This window comes from Chrysemys picta, chromosome 1 (genome assembly GCF_011386835.1).
Source record: "Chrysemys picta bellii isolate R12L10 chromosome 1, ASM1138683v2, whole genome shotgun sequence".
Taxonomy (NCBI): Eukaryota; Metazoa; Chordata; order Testudines; family Emydidae; genus Chrysemys; species Chrysemys picta.
This window is the reverse complement of record NC_088791.1, coordinates 93,588,208-93,604,920: the sequence shown is the minus strand read 5'-3', so window position 1 is coordinate 93,604,920 and position 16,713 is coordinate 93,588,208. Positions and strand designations below refer to the sequence as shown.

The 16,713-nt window shown below is 47.8% G+C and overlaps 1 protein-coding gene across 1 annotated transcript in view; it reads left to right on the top strand.

The window, feature by feature from the left end:
* CACNA1I (calcium voltage-gated channel subunit alpha1 I) overlaps window positions 1–16,713 on the top strand; it is a 286,236-nt gene that overhangs the window by 187,749 nt on the left and 81,774 nt on the right. Inside the window, exon 6 of the mRNA XM_005302537.3 lies at window positions 10,822–10,919. Coding sequence (XP_005302594.3) covers window positions 10,822–10,919 — 98 coding nt within the window. The remainder of the gene's footprint in view (window positions 1–10,821; window positions 10,920–16,713) is intronic.

The following is a 16,713-nucleotide window of genomic DNA, read 5'->3' as shown; positions in this document are numbered from 1 at the left end:
CTTTTTTTTTTTTTTTTTTTGCAACAGTATTACACTGTTGACTCATATTTAGCTTGTGGTCCACTATGACCCCCAGATCCCTTTCTGCAGTACTCCTTCCTAGGCAGTCATTTCCCATTTTGTATGTGTGCAATTGATTGTCCCTTCCTAACTGAAGTACTTTGCATTTGTCCTTATTGAATTTCATCCTATTTACTTTGGACCATTTCTACAGTTTGTGCAGATCATTTTTAATTTTAATCCTATCTTCCAAAGCACTTACCATCCCTCCAAGCATAGTATCATCCGGAAACTTGTGGTACTCTGTATGCCGTTATCTAAAACATTGATGAAGATATTGAACAGAACCAGATCCAGGACCAATTCCTGTGGGACCCCACTTATTATGCCCTTCCACTGTGAACCACTGATAATTACACTCCGGGAATGATTTTCCAACAAGTTATGCACCCACCTTATAGTAACTCCTCTAGGTTGTATTTTCCTAGTTTGTTTATGAGAAGGTCATGCAAGACAATATCAAAAGCCTTACTAAAGTCAGGATATACCACATCTACCATCATAGGTGCTGGAACTAGGGATGCTGGGGGTACTACCGAACCCTCTGGCTTGAAGTGGTTTCCATTGTATATAGGGTTTACAGTTTGATTCAATGGCTCTCAGTACCCTCACTATAAAAATTGTTCTGGCACCCCTGTCTACTGCTTCACCCTATCCACAAGGCTTGTTACCCTGTCAAAGAAAGCTATTAGGTTGGTTTAACAGGATTTGTTCTTGACAAATCCATGCTGACTGTTACTTATCACCTTATTATCTTCTAGGTGTTTGCAATTGATTGCTTAATTATTTGCTCCATTATCTTTCCTGGTACTGAAGTAAAGCTGACTGGTCTGTAATTCCCTGGGTTGTTCTTATTTCCCTTTTTGTAGATTGGCACTATATTTGCCCTTTTCCAGTCCTCTGGAATCTCTCCCATCTTCCATGACTTTTTGAAGATAATTGCTAATATCTCAGATATCTCCTCAGTCAGCTCCTTGTGTATTCCAGGATATATTTCATCAGACCATGGTGACTTGAAGACATCTAAGTAATGTCTAAGGCCTTGTCTACACTGCAACTTTACAGTGCTGCAACTTTCTCGCTCAGGGGTGTGGAAAAAAAACACAGTGCTGTAAAGTAGCAATGTAGACAGTGCACCAGTGCTGGGAGCCACTCGTGGGGGTGGCTTTTTTACAGCGCTGATGCTGCGACTACACAGCCATGTTAAAGCACTGCCATGCTAGTGAAGACATACCCTAAGTAATTTTTAACTTGTTCTTTTCCTATTTTAGCCTCTGATCCTACCTCATTTTCACTGGCATTAATTGCGTTAGATGTCCAATCACTGCTAAACTTTTTGGTTAAAACTAAGGCTATGTCTACACTTGCAGAGTTTTTGCACTGTCAGTTTCACTGGTGATAGGGAACGGGTAAAAGAAAAGTGCTGGTTTGTGTTCTCACTTACTTCCACAGGCGTCAGATTGTGTTCACATTTGCAGTACTTCCATCCCCGATGAGAGCAGCGCACTGAGGGCAGTTATTCCACAGTGCAGCTTTCTCCATTTTGAGGATAGGTCTTGTGGGAAGGGGAGGGGGGTGATCACGGGGCATCCTGGATCCCTGCACAGCCTCCTCTCCCCAAACACTGATCAGCTCCAGGAGCTCAGTATTGCTCCAAGCAGGGGATCCTTTGCTCTGTGGAGCAGGCGTTGTCACCTGGCCGGATGATAAGTGAGCACTTGCCAAGAAAACAGGAAGGGGAGTTTCAAAGTTTTCAGGGCTTTACAGGGGGAGGGGCAGAGGTCTGTTTACCTGGCGTCAGAGCTGCAGGCCAGCGTGGTCACTTAGGCACTGTGTGATACCCTCCAGAGGCTAAAAGCTGTGTAAACAGGAAGAACGTGTCTTCATTTGCACATCACTGCAAAAGTATCACCAGTAAGAACTGTACGCCTCTCGTGGAGGTAGTTTTTTGTTTGTGGTGAAACTTCTGAGTTTTTCCGCAAGAAGTCATTGGCAAGTGTAGACGCTCCTGTGGTTTTTGCGCAAAAAAGGGACTTTTTGTACTTTAAATGGCAAGTGTAGACATGCCCTAAAACAAAAAAGTCATTTAACACTTCTGCCATTTCCACATTTTCTGTTATTGTTCCCCCCCGCCCCATTGAGTAACAAGTCTATCCTGTCATGGTTCTTCCTCTTGCTTCTAATGTATTTGTAGAATGTTTTCTTGTTACTCTTTATGTCTGTAGCTAGTTTAATCTCATTTTGTGCCTTGGCCTTTCTAACTTTGTCCCTACATAGTTATGTTATTTGTGTTTATATTCATCCTTCATAATTTGATCTAATTTCCACCTTTTGTAGAACTCTTTTTTGAGTTTCAGATTGTTGAAAATCTCCTGGGGTACGTCTACACTACCCACCGGATCGGCAGGCAGTGATTGATCCAGTGGGGATCGATTTATTGCGTCTAGTCTAGATGCGATAAATTGACCCCCGAGCGCTCTCCTGTTGACTCCTGTACTCCGCCACCGCGAGAGGCGTTGCTGAAGTTGCGTAACTTAGATCGATTTCCCCCCAGGCCCTGGTTAAGCCAGGGTGTTCTCTTGCCATACTTCCTATCTTTCCTGTGTCATTGGACTAGACAGACTTGCCAAGGCACAGAGTAATGATTACCATCAAAATAGAGAGTAGGACTAGAGAGAGAGAGAAGAGGAAAGGGAGAGTGGAAAGAGAATAGAAGGAAAAAGGGGAGAGTGTCAGTTATGAAGGTGGAAGAGTGAAAGAAGGACATCCATGAAGGATGGGAGGGAGGAGTAGAGAGGGAAGGGGAGGAAGAGGCAAAGAGGCATGAGACAGGGAGATGGAGAGAAAGCAGCACAGGGATAAGAAGGGAAGAAAACTGGAGCAAGGGGGATTGAGGCAGAGCCACAGAGGAGAGAACATCTGAAACTACAGACGCCTGTTACTTTAGAATTCTATGGAGCAAATATCATATTGATTTTGACAGCTGAAATGCACAGGGCAAAAACTGTGTCTCGCCTCTGCCCACCTTTTCCTTTTTCTGTTTTCACCCTTCGTTGCCCCCTCTTCTTCTTGAAATGACTAACTGGCCCCTTCCTGGGCATATAAAGCATAGGAAGAATTGAAGTAACTTTCCTTGACGAGAGCCTCTGGCCCTGCCTCGGAGATGTCACAATGGATTTTTTACGCACCACCCCAAACCCCTACTAATTAATGCTGCATGCCTGAGAAGTCATGTCAACTGCTCTGTGGATAGGGATCCGAAAGGCAATCTCAGCAAGAGGGTGGGGGTCAGATTTGCACGACGCTTTTTTGTCTTAACTCCTTTCATTCCCACGTCTCTAGTAACTGGCAGTTCCCTTTCAGGCAGCACCTCCATCCCTCACAGCCTCTACAGCACCATCCCCAGCCAGTGCTTCCACCCTGTTCCCTACAGCGATCCTGCCCACAGCCCATACTCCTGCCCCGTTCCCCACAGCAACTCCCCCCCCCTAGGGTGACCAGATGGCAAGTGTGAAAAATCGGGACAGGGGTGGGGGGGTAATAGGCACCTATATAAGAAAAAGCCCCAAATATCAGGATTGTCCCTATAAAATCAGGACATCTGGTCACCCTACCCCCCCCCCCAGCCAGCCTTTCCATCCCGTTCCCTCCAGCAACCGCCCCCCCACAGCCAGCGCTCCCACCCCATTCCCTACACGACCCCCCCCCACAGCCGGCGCTCCCGCCCTGTTCCCCACAGCAACTCCCCCCACCAACAGTGCTCCAACCCCGTTCCCTCCATCGACTTCCCCCACAGCCAGGTCTCCTTCCCCGTTCCCAACAGCGATCATTCCCATAGTCAGCCCTCCCGCCCTGTTCCCTCCAGCGAACCCCCAGCCAGCCCTCCCGCCCCATTCCCTCCAGCAACACCCTCAGCCAGTGCTCCTGCCCCATTCCCTCCAGCGACTGTCCCACACAGCCAGTGCTCCCACCCCTTTCTCTCCAGCAACTCCCCCCACAGCCAGTGCTCCCACCCCGTTCCCTCCAGCGGCCCGCTCCCACCCCGTTCCCTCCAGTGAACCCCCAGAACCAGCGCTCCAGCCCCGTTCCCTCCATCAACTTCCCCCACAGCCAGTGCTCCCTCCCCGTTCTCTCCAGTGACTCTCCCTCACAACCAGCACTCCCACATCGTTCCCTCCAGCGATCTCCCCACAGCCAGCACTCCTACCCTGTTCCCTCCAGCGACCTCCCCACTGCCAGCACTCCCGCCCCGTTCCCTCCAGCGACCTTCTCACCGCCAGCACTCCCGCCCCGTTCCCTCCAGTGACTCTCCCCACAGCCAGCGTACCTGCCCTGTTCCCTCCAGCAACCCCCCACAGCCAGTGCTCCCGCCCTGTTCCTTACAGCGACCCCCGCCCCAGCCAGCGCTCCCGTCCCATTCCCTCCAAAGACTCCCCCCACAATCAGCGCTCCTGCCTCGTTCCCTACAGCGACCCCCCCCCAGCCAGTGCTCCTGCCCCGTTCCCTACAGCGACCCTCTGCCCCCAGCCAGTGCTCCTGCCCCGTTCCCTCCAGTGACCCCCCCCAGCCAGCGCTCCTGCCCTATTCCTTACAGCGACCCCCCCCCACAGCCAGCGTTCCCGCCCCGTTCCCTACAGTAACTCCTGTTGAGAGTGGCTTGAACTGGAAGTAGTTATGAGTTCCTACATCTTGAGCACTACTCTGCCATTCCCCACGGTGACCATTCACCATTCTTTTGCCCTCTACACCTACCCTGGACAATAATAGTTTTTTGGGGTAGCATTGTTCCCCCTCCCTTTCCGAGAAGTGTCACACAGGAAACCTTGAAGGGGAATATAGTCTCTGGGTGGAGAGGCATTACTGTACAAATTCAATTATCTTGACAGCTCTCTACTCAAATCCCTTCACAGCTCAGGGGTTTCCCACTGATTTAGCAGTAGTTCCAGCTCCCTAATCCCTTCCTGCACTCACCCACCCACAACCAAAGGCCAAGTAACATCTGTTCAACGACGGAGGTGAGCTGCCATTTATTTGAGGGGGATGGAGGGAGAGAGTGTTCAAATCCCGGTATGGGTTTTTGTTGGGCCGTTTGCTTTGCTTGATTGCTTCTGGACCTGAAGACACCAGCAGCAATTATGATAAAAGAACAGAGACTACAAGATGCCGAGAGAAGCTAAATTGGAATATATAATCAGGCCCGTGCTTTCTTGTCAAGCTGGGCTGCGACAAGGGGAAGATTAGGGGAGAAGGTGGTGGATATCTTGGCTGGCCTTAATTTGACCCTGCTCTAGTTAATTTATAACACCTGCAGCGTATTGTGATCAACATGGTTTCCCAAACTCTTTCGGATAGCTGGGGGCAAGTGATGGGTCGAAACCCCAAAGTTCAGATGCAGACCCAGACTTCTCCTTCTTCAGGTCCAAAGTTTTGGGTGCTAGCTGTGAAATTCTGATCCAGCTTCAGATTTCAACCCTTTCTCCCCATGCATAGGAGTCACTGGATTCAAGATAATTGTTCAGGCTGCCTTTCCCCTGAGTTTTGGTCTAGTGAACTCTGTTGAACAGGGACAGCCATGTAATCCTGAACTCTGTGAGGATCAGGCTCACTGCTGGTAGGGTGTGGGTGTTAGGTGAACCAGGAGTTTAAAGGCAAAGGTTACAAGAGCTTCAAACGCTTGTGTGGCAAATGTGATCCTGGTTTCCTGACGGTTAACCTGGCCCTGGCTACTCATTCTTGGTGACATCCCAGTCAGTCTCCATGGTAACCTGTCCTCCTGTCACACAGGGAAGATTATGACATCAGACATAGGTGTGCACACGGGGTGTGCCGGGTGTGCCCAGGCACACCCTAATGCAGGGGTGGGAAAATGGCCCCACTCTCCCGGCGCAGCAAGCCGCAGGGTCCGCGCTCCCAGGCTGCAGCGCCCGGCCAAGCGCAGCAAGCCGCCGGCCCCTCCCCCGCCTTGCCCCCTTCCCTGGAGCCATGACGCCGCACGCACAGCACTCTGGGGACCAGGGCTGTGCGCTCCCGCGGGGCAGTGTTTGGCTCCGCGGGGAGGCAGACACGCTCCCTGCTCATCTGGAGCCATACCACCGCGCGCAGCGCTCTGAGGGGCGGGGCTGCCCGCTTCTGTGGGGCAGCATGTCTGGCTCTGCGCATAGGCAAACATGCTGCTAGGAGCCTCATGGTAAGGGGTCTGGGTCCGGGGTTGGATAAGGGGTGGGGGCAGTCAGGGGACAGGGAGCAGGGTGGGTTGGATAGGGGGTGGGATCCCGGGGGGGTGGTTGGGGTGGGGGGTCTGGAGGGGGCAGTTAGGGAGCAGGGGGGGTTGGAAGGAGCACGGGAGTCCTGGGGTCTGTCAGGGGGCGGGGGGTGGATAGGGGTCAGGGCAGTCAGGGGACAGGGAGCAAGGAGGGTCCTGGGGGGGCAGTTAGGGTGGGGGGGTCTCTGGAGGGGGTGGTCCAGGACAACGAGTTGGGGGGGGTTGGATGAGTCGGGAGTTATAGGGGGGGCCTTTCAGGACGGCAGGGATGTGGAGAGGGGTTGGGGCAGGCAGGGAACGGGGGGGGTTGTATGGGTCGGGAGTTCTGGGGGTCCTGTCAGGGGGTGGGGAGCAGTTGGATAGGCTTGGGAGTCCCAGGGGTCTGGATAAGGGTCAGGGCAGTCAGGGGACAGGTAGGGGGTAGGGTCCTAGGGGGGCAGTCAGGGGACAAGGAGCAGGGAGGCTTAGATAGGGGGTGGGGTTCTGGGGGGCAGTTAGGGGCAGGAGTCCCAGGAGGGGGTAGTCAGGGGACAAGGAGCAGGGGGGATTGGGGGTTTTGAGGGGGGCTGTCAGGGGGCAGGAAGTAGGAGGGAGTGGATGGGGGCGGGGCTAGGGCGGGGCTCCCTGGGTGCACACCCTAATGAAATGTGCTCCGCACGCCTATGACATCAGATGATGCACTCCTCCAGTGTAGTCCAGCTTCCCTCCATGTACTGGGTACCACCAGTAGAAACACAGTCCGGGGAGGTGGGGGACAGGGTGGCAGGGAAAGGGTATGAAAGCAAACAGCAAGATTGAAAATTGATGGGGTTCTGCAGGTCCACCTGCTGAAATTACCAGTGTCTCTGAAAGATCCCATTTTGAAAGGGGATGGAGGTGAAATTTGAATTGCCCACACAGACAGTAGATTCCTTCCTGGGCAGGGGGCTTGCCTCATCCCAGTCTCCTCCCTCCTTGAGTCTGTGTGCATGGCATCACTTTGGGGGGTGGGGAGAGACATTGACATAAGGTAATGCCAAAGCTAGAGACATCAGGAATGAGAGAGATGTGTCAAGGAGTGGTCCTGAGGCAGGAGAACTGCTGAATCAGAGGAGATTCTGGAACTGTGTGATGTGGAGGTTCAGGGGGTCCACGTTATAGCTGATATCTCTGAGCTGAACATAGTGGGCATAACCAACTAGCCGGGACCCCTTGTCATCCAGTGCTGGTGTGCATGCATGTCCCGCTTGTTACCCTAACCAAGGCTATTACTGAGAATCCTCATGAGAAACTGTAAGTGGCAGTTCTATCAGATGAGCTGAAACCCCTAGCCAAACAGGTAGGAGTTGAGCTCATCTCTGTTAGAAGTTGCTCACTACAAAACCCTAGAGGGTCAAACTTTCTCCCAAAAGAATAATCCTCTCCCTTCCCTGAGAACCAGTTGTTCTTTTTCACTGACACCTGGCACTGAGACTGACTGTTCCAGGATCTTGCAACCAAACAAAACTATAGTGTAACAAATCCAGAGCCACCTAGACTGCTGTATGCTGACACTGTGGCTACTGGGAACTTTGTAACTACAGCTGACATAGACTTCTGACCCTCCTGCTCCAAACTTCAGCTGGTGGAGGATCTCAGTTGTAGCACTATAGTTGACAAGTTTTGATTCCATCCAGTACAGGGAAGCAGAGTACACATACCCAGCAGTGAGTTCATTACAAGATTGTGCCTTTCTGCTGTGCTCATGCACTGTGAGAGCAATTGGATCTTTTATGTGGGGACTTGTAGTTCAACGAAGGCCCACTTTCCACAGTACAAGATTTTACATTAGGATCATTTGCTTATTTGTTATCTGCGTGAGAGAATTTGTTTTGGATTATTCTGCTATTTGTCAGAGAGGAAACCCCTTGTTTTCACAGCTCTCGCCCTGTCCCACCACACATCTCCATAGGGAGTATAGCTGACAGTGTCCTCATGGTTACAGTGTTGTTGTAGCCATGTTGGTCCCAGGATATGAGAGAGGCGAGGTGAGTTAAATAATGTATTTTATTGGACCAACTTCTGTTGGTGAAAGAGACAAACTTTCGAGCTATTGAAAGAGCTCTGTGTAGCTCAAAAGCATGTCTCTCTCACCAACAGAAGTCGGTCCAATAAAATATATTACCTCACCCACCTTTTCCCTCTAGTGTACTCATGGGAAGTGGGCGAAAATAACATGTGCAAGTGTATAACTCTGTGTGGAGGCCTTGTCTTTGTGTGCGTGATTGCATGTCTACATGCACATATATCTCTGTGTGTGTGTCAGGGCCGGCTCCAGGCACCAGCTTGTCAAGCAGGTGCTTGGGGCGGCCGCTCCGGAGAGGGGCGGCATGTCCAGGTATTCGGCGGCAATTCGGCGGACGGTCCCTCACTCCGCCGGGGAGCGAAGGACCTCCTGCTGAATTGCCGCCGCAGATCGCAATCGCGGCTGTTGTTGTTGTTGTTGTTGTTTTGGCTGCTTGGGGCGGCCAAAACCCTGGAGCCGGCCCTGGTGTGTGTGTGTGTGTGTGTGTGTGTGTGTGTGTGTATTGCTTTGTATCCTTTCCCAACTGCTGTTCACATCTTCAATCCCTGTCCATCATTCATGCTTTCTGTGGGCTGACTGTGTCTCCTTTATGAATATTTTGATTATCTGTACAAAATCCCTTCTCTCTCTCTCTCTCTCTCCCTCTTTCTGTGTGTTCACTGCGTATGGAGCTGACAGCTCCAGGGGATAGATCAACACCGCTGCATTTCAGGAAAAGAATTATTTCACTCAATTACTCTAAAAGTATGAGAGCGAACAGAGCGGAGGGAAAGAGAGAGAGAGAAAATAATCACAACACCTAGACAGGTTTACCCCATTTTGTCTGAAAAATCTATCACTCCAACAAGTTCCTTTGTGAAAAGTTTAGATAGAAAAGTAGACACCTGCTTTTCATGTCCTTTGGGTGGGGAGGAATGAGGTGATGGAGTGTAGGGATCAATCTCGATAGAGGGGTTACAGTGCTCAAAATAATTGAGACAAAGCAACATGGTATTTTAATAGAAAGTGGATTTGGTGTTGGTGAAAGGTGCTGAATAGACAGCCCTGAAATCTAAAGGCCTCTATATGACAAGTGCAGCATGTTAAGCAAGCATTTCTGGTTTTGGAGTAGATGCAGCAGAAAGGAGAAGATTCTCCTATCCCTCTCCTATGCACCTCGAAACAACAAGAGAATGCCATTTTTTTCCTGGCCTTGTGGTTAATGTCGAGGAGAAGGATTCAGAAGATCTGGGTTCTATTCCTGAGTCTGCTACTGACTCAGTGGCCAACCTGAGGCCAGTCACTTTACTGCTATGTGCCTCAGTTTCCCTTCATGTAAATTGGGAATAACAATGCTTGCCTACCTTCCAGAGGGGTCATGAGTCTAAATTCATTAACGTGTGTAAAGTGCTTTGAGGTCCTCTTACAGTAGGTGCCTTATAAGGCCCATGTTTCTTCCCCTTCCCGCTTATTAAAATAAAGGAATGCTTCCTTAATGTTTGTCTGACTGGCAGGGGTGGGTTAAAGCCAATGCATTACTCATACCTGCTCAGTTCTCAAGGTTATTTGGGGAGAGAACTCACTGCGTAGGTTGCAAGTTTAAAAAAACACAGATCCTGTATATATCATAAAATAAGGACATTCCCCTTAGGATGGTGTCCAACAGGAGTGACGTACAGCTGAGATGTGATCACTCCTGCTGCTCGTGAGCCCTGCCCAATGCTATAAGGATCCTTGATGAGATCCTTGCTATGGGAATCCATGGATGTGTATGCCACAGTAAGTCCAGCTCCACCAGCTGGGAAGGGAAGGTGGCTGCTGTTCTCCAGACTGTTCAGCTGCCAGTGGACTCCAGCCCATCTCTCTCTGCAGGGGTCACCTGAGGGGTGCGTGCTATTCTGCCACCATCCCCTTGTCCATTCTTGCACAGCCCTTTGTGACAGTCGCCACAGGTAAGTGCCAGGCTGGGGTTATTGCAGCCTGCTGAGTTGGAGCCTGATGGCTTGTCACTGCTGCTCTCTCTCTCATTTCCGTTCCAAAACTTATGGATTGAAGGGCTGAATTTTCTACCTTGGGGTTCTGGGGACTTGAGTTCTGCTCTTGTAGGGCTCCCGAGGACTCCAGCTCCACTCTCAGGACTTATACTGTTACCAGAAACTCTTGAATAAAAATGCACCCTGTGCTTTGTAAAGCCATTGTCATTCATTTCCTCTGCCTCTCCAGCTTCAGTGAGGAGCATATTAGCATATTATCAATGTGTTCATGGGTTCATCAGTACCCCTTGTTTTTAACACTTTCCCCACCAGCCGGATGGAAAAGCACGAATGCGTTGAAAGCTGTTTGCACTGCATGGAGGGCGTGAACACCCTGCCCTCTCATCTCAAGCACCCATCACTTCCTCCTGCTGGTGTCATACCTGTCGCTCAAACTGGGTCTTGGATTGTTTTAAACTCACTCTCTGTCTCTCCTGTTGCAGGATGGTGGAATATTCCCTGGACCTCCAAAACATTAACTTGTCTGCAATCCGTACTGTCCGTGTCCTGAGGCCCCTCAAAGCCATCAACCGGGTGCCTAGTAAGTCGTTCTTCCCTCTCACCGGCACCCCATTTCATCTGCACTTCACCCTTGTCTGTGCCGTTTTTATCCATTGCTCTGCTGCTGTGTCTGGGATCTCTTCCCCCATTGATTGTCCAGCCCTGGACCTCCAGGTAGCTGGATTGACCTTGTTGCCTATAAGACAGGTATGCATGTATACTCTGGGTGGATCACCAAAACAATGGCCCCTAGATTCCAGTCCCAGCTGGTGGGCCATTGGCTGGCTCAGGAACTGGGAGATAGGTTTGGAATACTTAGCCTTCCCGCTCTAAATCAGCAATCTAGCCTCAGTTGGGCGGTGAGTACCGAAGAGCTCAGGGATGTTGGGAGAATGGGATTGAGAGCTACTAGTTCCAATCCAGGTGTAGATTAAGTTCCTGTGTACCTGAGATTCTCAGCCTAGCCCTGTCTCCAACCACCCCCATCCCACCCTCCAAAAAAAAAATCTCTTCTCAAAGGGCTTTGCAAAGACTGCCCGGCTGGGTTGTGAGGAGTGTGTGAACAGTAAGGCTACACGTGGTGTCGTTCTGTCTATCGTGCCCAATTGATGACCAAAGTGCTGGAGCTGGGAGTTGGCAATAAAGCAAGAATTTTTGTTTGTCTCATGTAAGAATATGGAAGGGGTGAGACTGCCTGTAGAGTCATGGTGAGGTGTGTGGTGGGGGATGGATGAGCAGTGAGATCTGGTGGGAGAGGGGTGAGGGGGTTGATTTCTACTACCTTCTGCACCATTCTTCAGTTTCCTCTCATTTAAAAATACACCAGCCCAGCTCTGCGTGGGGGTGAACAACAATGGTGTATTTTATCTATTCCTTGCTGCGTACTTTCTCCTTTCCCTCTTGTCCTGGTTCCCACCTCTGCAGCTCTGTGTATATGCAGCATGTATGAGTCAGGGCTGTGAGCTCCGCTGGGGATTGAGCTGTCAGGATCTGATCGGCCGAGCCCGAACCTGGAGGCACAAGCAGCTTTCTACAGCTCCCTGGCCCAGCTAAATGGTTTGGCTCAGATCTGAGAAACAGGCCCACCCTGGTGTTAATTTCACTGTGGCGGGAAGGGGGTGAGGAGGGGTACCATACACAGGATCCAGCCATGTATCTGCTGTGTTCATATGACACTTCTCTCTTTCCTTCTTTTCCCTGCAGTCAATGGACACTGACCCCTGCCATGTGACAGGGGTATAATCTTTTGTAACCTGCCCCATCTCATGTGGCAAGGGCTGGGAAACAGATACTAGCCTCTTACCTGCGTGTCACATCTTTATTACGCTCCACCTCTCTTCCTTTCCCTTTTCCTCTGCATCTCCTCTTTCTTGATTCAGTTCTGATAACTATAGAGCACAGTAAGGTAGACAAGGATTGCTTGTGTCACCACAGGACATATCCACTCTATATGGCACAGGTATCATGGTGGTTATAACAGGGGAGTGGATTTGATGCAGTGGGCCAATTTCATGCCATTGAAGTCAGTGGAGTTACACCAGCAATGAATTTATCCCATTGTGTCTGTCTGGTATTTCAGGTTATGCCTTGCTCAGTGAAAACAGCTGTCACGTAAGACATTGTGACACTTTCAGCATTTCTCCCCAGGTTTTATACTTTTTTCTTCCTTACCATATAACAAGAAGTCTCTTTCTTCTTCCCCCTTTAATGCCGCCGGCTCTCACTTTTATCAGGCTATCCGCAATGACCAAGACCTCCTTAGGGCTCTCCCACAGGGCTGAGGCCAATCCCATTCCATACCTCAGTGTCTTCATTCCCTTCTCCAGAGCTGAGGGGAAGTTTATTACAGGTGAGAGCAGGCAAGAAACTAAATGAAAGAAATCCAGTTGACAGGCTGTCTCCTGAGGATGTGTGCCAAGGACATTTTAATTATTGGGGCCCAGAACTAAAAACAAAGCTAGACAGATCAAAATGAAGCCCTGCATTCTTATCTCTCTTATACGAGTGTAAATAAGGAGTAGCTCCACTAGAATCAATGCAGTTACACCTGGGGAAAACCAGTGTGAGATCAGAATCAGGCCCACAAAACTAGATTCGAGATGTTAAAGCCAAAAGGGACCATTGTGATCATCTAGTCTGACCTCCTGCATAACACAAGCCAGAAAATTTCACCCACTTATCCCTTTATAGAGCCCAATAACTTGCCATACAGCCACTTCTAGGCATTTCTTCCCCACACTGGTCCCCCTTCTAAACTCTACTTCTCTCCACTATAGCAGTGTCTGTGTGGAACTAATACTGGTTTAGTTTCTATTCTGCTATCAGGCATTTATATCTCTGTCTGTCTACATAGATATATGGTTATATGTGCAATAGTTCTGGATGAAGAGGCACTTTCATTATTAAATGAAAAAATAAATTTCCTTGGATAGGAAGACTGTCCTGTGGGGTGAAAACTGGCTAAAAGGCTGTAAACAAAGGCTAATGATAAATGGGAATGTGCTGAGGTGGAAGCAAGTGTCTAGTGAGGTACAGCCAATATCACCAATAGGCCCTTTTGTCAGAAATCTTATTGAATGTCTTTTTAAAATTCTTCATTAATGATGTGGAAGAAGGAGCAAAGCACATTAAGGAGATTTGCAGACGATAGTAAAACTGGAGGAGTTGCAGACACTAGGCAAGACAGAGAAATAATACAAAGGGATGGAGAGAGAATAGACACCTGGGCAGAAAGTAACAAAAGGAGAAAACTGGAGGGGGCGGGGGAAGGAAGGAGTGATCTGCAGCGCACATGTTTAATGTGAGGGAGGAGGACTCTGAGAGATAGCAGTGGTGAGATAGACACAGGGCCACGTTTTCAAAAGAGCTTAGTGCTACATTTAGGCAACTAAATAGGGGCCAGACTTTCAAAAGACCTCAGCACCCAATGTGAACCCAGTAAGCTGAGCTCTTTTGAACATCTGGCTATGTGTTTTGGTGCCTCCCAGAGAGCTGAGTTCTTTGGAAACTTTCTTCCCAGTCATGGGCGCTACACTCTTCTGAAAATTCCTGCCCATGGAGTGAGAGCAGGCAGCAAAGATGAGATGAGTTTGCAATGTGCAATGGCAGCATACAAGTTTGTTATAACTTTTGGCTTCATATGCCAAGAGTAAATCTAGACTAGAAATTAGAAGAAGGTTTCTAATCATCAAAGGAGTAAGATTCTGGACCAGCCTTCTAATAGGAGTACTGAGGCAAGCAACCTAACTAGTCTTAAAATGAGGCTTGATATATTTAGGAATGGGATTATATGACGGGTTGCTTGCGATAGCAGGGAAGTGGACTCAATGACCCAGGAGGTCCCTTCCAGTCCTGTGTTCCTAATATTCCCTCTCTACATGGTCTTATCCAGAATATAGTTTTCAAATCATTGCACCGTATTACCAGAATATATTAGAAGGCATTCATAGAAGAGCAACCATAATGATCAGGAAGCTGGAGGGATTTGATTGATGAGGGAAGATTTTTAAAAAGTGAAATAGGTCTAGCTTGGCTAAGCAGGGATGTCTAAACAGGAGGACATGATAACAACCCACAAATAATTGATTTGTGAACTGATTTTTTGGTGTGCTGCCTAGGCTATAACTTAGAGTGATGGGATGAAATTAATAAAGAAGAAATGTAGAGTGAATAACAGGAAGAACTTCCTTATACTGAAATCTGGTAAGCCATGGAATAGTCTCTCAAGGGAAGTGGTGGAAGCCCCGTTGGTTGTATATGACATGATTGAAGTATATGAAATAATAAATGGTACAGACAAAGTAGATCGAGAACTTCTGTTAACACAAGAACAAGGGGACATTCGATGAAATTAAAAGGAAATGCTTTTTCACACAATGCATAATTAGACCATGGAATTCACTGGCCCAAGAAGTCATTGAGGCCAAAACTTAGCAAGATTCAAAAGGAGATTAGACATTTGTATGGATGTTAAGAATATCTAGAATTATCATAGTTAATGATAACAAGTTTTGGAAGAGACATTAAACTCCATGATTCAGGGTTTGAGCCAATCTCTAAACTACTGGGGAATAGAAGTTTCTTGTACCTTCATCTGAAGCATCTGGTGCTAGCCATTGTCAGAGACAGGACACTGGACTGGATGGGCCCAGGGTCAGATCCAATCTGGCTACTCCTGTGTAATTTTTAAATTAGACTGGACAAAATACTAGAAGCCCAGTTTTTATAATACTGTATGTCTCACCCATGCATTAGCATTCAGGCTTCTCTCTCACATTCCTGCCTTTAGCCTTATGAGTGCTGCCTTTCAGGGTTTTGTCTGAAGGTGCATGAAACAGAAATGATAGGCTGTTGTGGTCCTATAACCATTCCATTTAATTCAGTAACATTGTATTGGCGTGACAAGCTATGCAAGCCAACAAATTGTAAAGGGGAGAAAGACCCTTCAGGTGTCTGTCAAAGGTAGTTACAATCTGCTCACGGTAGGTCTTCAGACTGGGTTTGGGGTATTTTTCCACATCCTTTGGTTATTATTGTCCATTTCTGATTCAGTGGTAGGTTGCTATGTAAAATGTCATCTATGTCATCTCTTTTCTTCTCATCCTCTCAGGGTAATGCAGTTTTTCCTAACTGCTTTTTAATGGAAAGTCTTTAATCATTTCTGATAATTTGAGGAAATATCTCTTACTCCATCATATTTTTGACATTGGAGCACAAAATGTCTCTTCAATTCACTCTGCCGTCACATTGGTTGCACTGTCCTTTTGCACTTTACTATGTGTCTCCCAGTCTCTGCCTTAAATTTATGGTCACTGATTCTTAATTTGATAAGAGTCGTCACAGACTGCACAGAGGTGAGGAAATCTGCTAATGTGAAGGTTCTGTGGAGGGATCTGTAGTAGACTGTTGCATAGCAACTTTGTTGAATAGGAAGCATATGTGTCTATTAATAAATAGTGTATGAGTGTAGGAATATATGTGGGGGGGTTGCATATACATCTCTCAATATAGTATTATCTCTCATATACAATATGGCATATTATTATTTAGAGTTGTGTGGGAACAGGGATTTCCATTTCGTGCGGAATTCTGTGATTTCAAGGTTTGTTTCAATCCGAATTGGAACAAAAACAAAAAAGTTCACATTTTCACTTGAAACAAAATTTCTTCCCTCCCACCACAAAAGAAAATCATTTTTGGTCGATCAAAACATTTCATTTTGGATTGTTACTAAAAAATTGTATAAATGTCACATTAAAATAAAAGAAATTTTGAAATGAAAAATCAAAGCATCTGAAAATATTGAAACAGAAAGTTTTCACCTTATTGAAACTTTTTTTTTCCAAAAAAATTTCCAAAATTAAATTTCATTGATACATTCCTGTGGGAAGTTTCGGTTTTGATGAAATGGCATTTTCTGATGGAAAACTGTTCCACTAGAAAATTTTCCACCAGCTCTGTTGTTGTTCATTTATATTGCAGAAGCTCCTAGAAGCCAACCTGGTCAGGTTCCCATGCTTTTCAATTGCCAATCTCAAAAAGCTTTCCAGAAGTGTATTAGTTTTATCATCCTCTTGTTACAGAACGGGCGACTGAGGCACAATGAGTCACCAGCAGAGTCAGGAATAGAACCGACATCTCCTGATTCGCAGTCCTATGTTCAGCCCACTAGACCAAAACAATAATATAAAAATAATCTAAAGCAGCTGAACCCTGGGATAGCAAGCACAAAGCAGTTCAATATTTACTTGCCTGCCTTAAATCTGTATTCCACACCCAGATGTTTGGTGTCATATCAGTGCCTAGGACAGAGAGATTTATATGGATGTAAACCC